This window comes from Mauremys mutica, chromosome 17, assembly GCF_020497125.1.
Source record: "Mauremys mutica isolate MM-2020 ecotype Southern chromosome 17, ASM2049712v1, whole genome shotgun sequence".
Lineage (NCBI taxonomy): Eukaryota > Metazoa > Chordata > Testudines > Geoemydidae > Mauremys > Mauremys mutica.
In genome coordinates, this window is record NC_059088.1 from 19,795,862 (window position 1) to 19,801,208 (window position 5,347).

Below are 5,347 nucleotides of genomic sequence, written 5' to 3' on the forward strand. Positions count from 1 at the left end.
CACGTTTCCTTAAAGGGGGGATTTAGCGGGACGGGGATTTAGCGGGACAGTGACCGCTGGCCCCGGGCACCACTACCCCTTGCAGGGGACAGAGCGTGCTGCTGCAGTGCCCGTAGCAGTACTGCCCATGGCGCCCAGCAGACCCTAGCCAGTGCCTCAGACACTGCCTGGTGACACTGGTGTTTGTCCTGCTGGCCCCATGCACTGTGCAATGGCCAGCACCCCCCCACCGCGCGACCCTTAGCCCCGGCCTATTTACCAGGGATTTGTCAGTGAGTGATTGTACAGCACGACATCAGCACATTCCCCGCCCCAGCACAGCAGTGAACCCCCGGCCTGGGGACCAATGAGTGGGCAGCACGGGCTGGCCCAGCAGGCCGGGGGATATAAGCGCCTGCAGCCCCAGCCAAGGCACCCGCTGTTCCTGACCAGTTTCTAGCCCAGGCCTCAGGTGAGCAGCCCGGCAGGTCTGTCTGCAGAGCAGAGCGGGGCGGGGGCGGGCTTACAGGGAAACAATGAGCTTGGTTGAGATTTTGAATTAACATTGGCTTTTTTACCTGCGATTCGCCCTCCCTGGGTGGTTGAGAGCTGCCCCCCGCCTGCCTCGTCAGAGCCCGGCTGGCTCATGGGCGTGAGAGAGCCTCTGCCCAGGACTGGATTAGGTGGGGGGTTGGTGCCACTTCTGCCACCCAACAGCAAGAGCCACCCTGGAGCTGGTCCCGGGGGGCGAGGGGGCACCAGGTGAGGCACATGCCCCTCTCTAGGCCTCTCCGATCCCCTGAGCCCATCACCCTCACCCGCCAAGGGCTCCCCAGGCTACAGGGCAGAGAATGAGCCGGGGGCTCCACTCTAAGGCAGGGGGAGCCAGGCAACCCACACCCTCCTGTCCGGGGGGCCCAGGGGAGCAAGGGTCATAGAATCCCCTGTTGGAGCCCTCCCTGCCCTCTGGAAATGCATGGGGGCCCGGCCCAAAGGACCCTAGGCTGGGGGGGAAGAGATGGGGGCAGTGGGGAGCTGAGAAATGGGGTGGAAGCGTGGGAGACCAGGGACATGGCACAGCAGGGCTGAGCAGGACAGTGGGGTGCCTGGGGACATGCAGGGCTGGGGCCGAGCTGAGCGGGGAAGCAGGGGGCAGCGGGGCTGTGGGGCAGGGAGAGGGGACCAGGGAGGGACATGGCTGGGCAGGGCAGCTGACCCCATGAGCCCTGCTCTCAGCATCACAGACCCTTGAATTATTTCCTTCCTCTTCCTAGTGTCTTTCCATGGGGCCCCCCCAGCCCTGAGCTGCTCCCTGGGCCGCTGGCACTGATCATGGGGCTCGCAGCCCCTTTGCCTCCCCCTCCCAGAGGCTGCTCGGCTCCCCTGGGCCTCGCGCCGCGCTGGCCCATGTCTGGGCGGCCCTGGCAGTGGGAGAGGGCAATTAGCGATTCATTTTATAAACAGAAATTGCCCTGGAAATGCTCCTTGGGGGGCGGGGAGACCCGGGAGCGTGTCCAACCCCCCTTGGGAGCATCGGTGGGGTTAGGGCCACTTACACCATCCAGGCTCCGGCCCAGTGCCCCTCCCCTGGCAGAGGTGGGAAATGCTGTCCCTCAGGAGCACGGGTGGGCACTGGGGTGTGGACAGGACCTGGTCTGGTTGGACGAGGCTGGCTGGCATAAGTGCCCGCTTGCCCTCAGCTTCCCCCGGCTCCCTGTGCAGTGCCCCGGGGGGAGTCCTGGGTGGGTCCCCTGCAGCCACTGCTGGAGGAGTCTCACTGCCTGGCCACCAGCGAAGCTGGGCTACCAGGCAGCCCTTGCCATGCCCACAACTACCCTCTGCCTCCTCCCCGTCCCAAGGTGAAAGAGCCTTTGTCTCCCCGCTCAGCCTGTGCTGCTGTCTGTGGCCTCCCAGGGACTCGGCCTAGGCGGATGGGGAGGCAGGGATCAGCTGTGCAGAGCCCCCACCAAGGCCTGGCCGAGCTGAGTGCCAGGGCAGAGGGCCATTGTCACGCTGGAGAGATCGACAGCCTGATCCCCACAGCTCTCAGCGCTGCCCACGTTAGGGGGCTCTCCTGTGCACGGCCTGCTCAGAGCCCTTCTGTCCTACAGACACCACCCAGCCGTTACGCCCCGCGCTCCCCTCCGCCTCGCACTCCAGAGCACCTGTGCTGTTACCCAGCGTTCCTGGCCCTTCCCTAAAGGGGGTGCGCCTCCCTGCCCCCGCCCCCGACACAACCTTCCTGGGCTCCTGTGGCTGGTCTCCTTGTTAATGGGGTAATTAGCCCCCATCTGCCCCTCTCCGTAATCAGGCCCTCCCCGGGGGCCTGACCGGTGAGCCAGGGACAAGGGGGCTGGCTGGGGCACCTGCTGATTCCCAGCCCCCTCTGCCCTGCAGGTCCCGGAGCGCAGCGCCTGTCACGATGAAGGTGTTGGTCTTGGCCGTGGTGCTACTCTGCGTGTGCAGCTTGGAAGGTAAGAGCCTCGCCAGGGCTATGATCTCCACCCTCGGCACGGTCCGTCCGCGCTGGCCCCGGGATCATTGTGGGATGGGCCCCGCACCTCCAGCCCTCAGCAGCTCCCTGTGGGCCATGCCGCATGCTCGGCAGGAGCCGAATTCACTGGTGGGTGAGGTTCTTCCCTGTACGCTCCCGATCTCACCCCCCTCGCCACCCAATGCCAGCCTCTTCAGGGAGGGAGGGGCTAGTTTAGAGGGTAGCAGCGAGTCAGGACTCCTGGGTTCTATTCCCAGCTCTGGGACGGGGTGTGGCCTAGTGGGTTAGCGCAGGGAACTGGGCACAATCTTTGGGGCCCTTCCCACTGGGGCTGAGGGATCTCCTCACTCCCCCCTGCCCCATGGGGCTAACGGATCTCCTCCTGGACTCCCTGGGGCTGATGGATCGCTCCAGCCCCTCAGTTTGCATGAGGCAGGGGCCTAACCCAGCTCTCCGGGCCACCCAGGTGCTGTGGTGAAGCGCAACTCAGAAACCCCAAGCCTCTCGGATGTCTTCTCCCAGTATTTCCAGACGGTGTCTGAATACTTGAGCAAGCAGTTGCCGGAGAAGGCGAAGACCGAGGAGCTAAAGACCCAGGCAAAGTACGGGCTGCTGTGGGGAGTGTGGAGGGGGGGGTGCTGCCATCTGGGTGTGGGGGCACCTGCAGGGAGAGGGGCAATGGGGAGTGCAGAACGGGCAGAGTCTGCTGGGTGCACACAAGCAGCTGGGGAGCCTCAGCACTTCGACGCTGCAGTGTTGGGAGAGCAGATCGCCCCTGCTCCAGGCCCTCTGACATGCCACCCGCACCCGTAGTAGCAAGGCAGGGCGGGTGGAGTGGGAAGAACAGAAAAGCCACAGTAGCAGAGTCCCAGGCTGCAGTGAGGATCATTTCCAGCCTAGTCCGCTGCACACAGCATGGTCTGAGGCTGAGCATGGGGCCAGGAGCCACTGAGTGCTGTGTGAGCCTGGGCAGGACACATGCCTGCTCTGTGCCTCAGTTTCCCCACATGGTATAGCGTGCAGTCCCCATGCCCAGTAGGCAGGCAGGGCCCCGGCTGCTGCATCTCCCCAGCCAAGTCCTGCCCGTCTCTAAGGAACCGGGTGTCTGTCACCCTAGGGCTTATCTGGAGCAGGCTCATGAGCAGCTTTCGCCTATCGCCAAGCAGCTGCACACCGAATTCATGGACCTCATCACCCAGCTGGTGGAGACCGGGAAGAAGGCTGTGAAGCAGTGAGTGAGTGGCCGGCTCCCAACAGCCCTGGGGCAGCTGCCGAGCAGGGCTGGGCGCTTTCCATGGCAGCGAGAGGAGGAGACTCGTGGGCCGATTGTGGCACTAAAGAGCTGGTGATATCACCTGACGGGGGGCGGGAAGGGGGTCCCAGGAGCAATAAATCTGATGAGACTACGCACAGCGTGACGCGTGGTGCAAAGCCCGGAGCAGAGGGAGAGCGTGTGAGCATGCGGCCAGTGGGGTGGGTGTGCAAGGGGTGTGCGATGCAGGCAGAGCAGGGTCCTTGTCCCTCAGGCTCCCAGTCAGCACCGCCTGGTGTGTTTGGATCAGCATGTGTGTCGGTGTGTGCGTGTCACTGCCCCCTGCTGGAGGGGACTGAACTCTTCAGCACTGTGGTTATATTGCCCTCCAGTGGCTGGACGTTTGAAAGGCCCAAAGTCCTCAGCAGTCCCCATGGAGAACAATGGAGTCTCCCTCCCTTCACAGAGAACAATGAAGGGTCCCCCTTTCCCTCCCCCCATGGAGGACAATGGAGAGGTTCCCCCACCTGCATCACAGCTGTAGTTGACCCCCCCTCTTGGTCACTTATCGGTGTACTGTGAGGTGATCCAATCTCTGAATCCCCAGTATGTCCTCCCCCCCCCCCATCTGAACAGAGTCCAGGGATTGCCCCAGTCTCAGGGCACACTCCTGGGGCACAAATCTATCTAGCACCCGCTCCTGAGAGCTGCAACCACATGGCCGCTGCCCAGCCCAGGGATGGCCCCTCAGATGACCCCCTGTTGCTTAAACACACCTGTGATGGGGTTCGGGGGCAATCCAGACCAGTGCAGGGCTGTGTCAGCGCTTGCTGTGTAACCTTGGGTGCCTCACAGTGCTTTGCTGCTGTAGCTCCCAACCCGGGACACTCACAACCAGCCAAACAGCCTGCAGGTCACACCCTGAGCCAGGGTCTGTGTGCTGGACAGTCCCAGGTCAGCCGCTCTGACCCCAGCAGCCAGTCCATAGCCCCACTCTGGGCTTCCACTAGCTTTGCGTACACCCAGCAAGGGTATATGATATAAATATATGAACAACAGGACCCAGGTTAAGTGATGCCAAATTAAAGGAGTAAAGTTATAAGGAGTTACAAGCAAATAACAATGAAAAAGCATCTAAGAGTCTAAAACTTAATCTAGCAAGATACAGGCTTGGGTCCAGGTGGTTTCTCACCAATATTAAGATCCCAGAGACCTTAAATACGCCCCTTGGTTGAAGGACCCCTCTTTCTCAGCGTGTAGGAGCTCCTCGTTTGTCTCGGTCTAATGATGGATGCCAAAGACGGCTTCCGTCCTTGCTTATATCTTCCTAAGTTCAATGAGCTTGTTTCACGATGCAGGCTGACCTCATGTGGGCTCCCCATCCCCCTGTATGGGAACGGGGCTTCCATTGCTTTGAGTCCACCATGCTTAATTAACACAGGAGACAAGTAAATAGCTGTGACATTCCCTCCTGTCTCCCCATTTGCTCACAGGCATGAAAACATAATATTATGAAGTATCCGCATTTCCTCCTATGGTGTTTACTACAGATATTTCACAATGATAGTAATCACCAGCGTGTCACTGGCTTTCAGAAAAGACCTCATGCTATACACTTCTAC

At 61.3% G+C, this 5,347-nt stretch overlaps 1 protein-coding gene across 2 annotated transcripts; it reads left to right on the forward strand.

Moving 5' to 3' along the window:
- Positions 1-368: 368 nt before the first annotated feature.
- On the forward strand, positions 369-3,879 carry APOA2 (apolipoprotein A2). Of its 2 annotated transcripts, none has more exons than XM_044991319.1 (4): positions 369-451; positions 2,377-2,453; positions 2,940-3,075; positions 3,591-3,879. In XM_044991319.1, exons 2-4 carry the CDS (start codon positions 2,402-2,404, stop codon positions 3,706-3,708), a joined length of 306 nt encoding a protein of 101 aa, XP_044847254.1. In that variant the 5' UTR covers positions 369-451; positions 2,377-2,401; the 3' UTR covers positions 3,709-3,879. The 2 variants fall into 2 exon arrangements, with proteins under 2 accessions (XP_044847254.1, XP_044847255.1); XM_044991320.1 differs by having other exon boundaries at positions 438-467.
- Positions 3,880-5,347: the final 1,468 nt, after the last annotated feature.

Bases quoted from the DNA above. Each gene is read 5' to 3' on its own strand.
- APOA2 (XM_044991319.1), top strand. From the start codon at position 2,402: ATGAAGGTGTTGGTCTTGGCCGTGGTGCTACTCTGCGTGTGCAGCTTG. The intron at 2,454-2,939 runs GTAAGAGCCTCG...CGGGCCACCCAG, and splicing joins CTGCGTGTGCAGCTTGGAAG to GTGCTGTGGTGAAGCGCAAC. The intron at 3,076-3,590 runs GTACGGGCTGCT...CTGTCACCCTAG, and splicing joins GAGCTAAAGACCCAGGCAAA to GGCTTATCTGGAGCAGGCTC.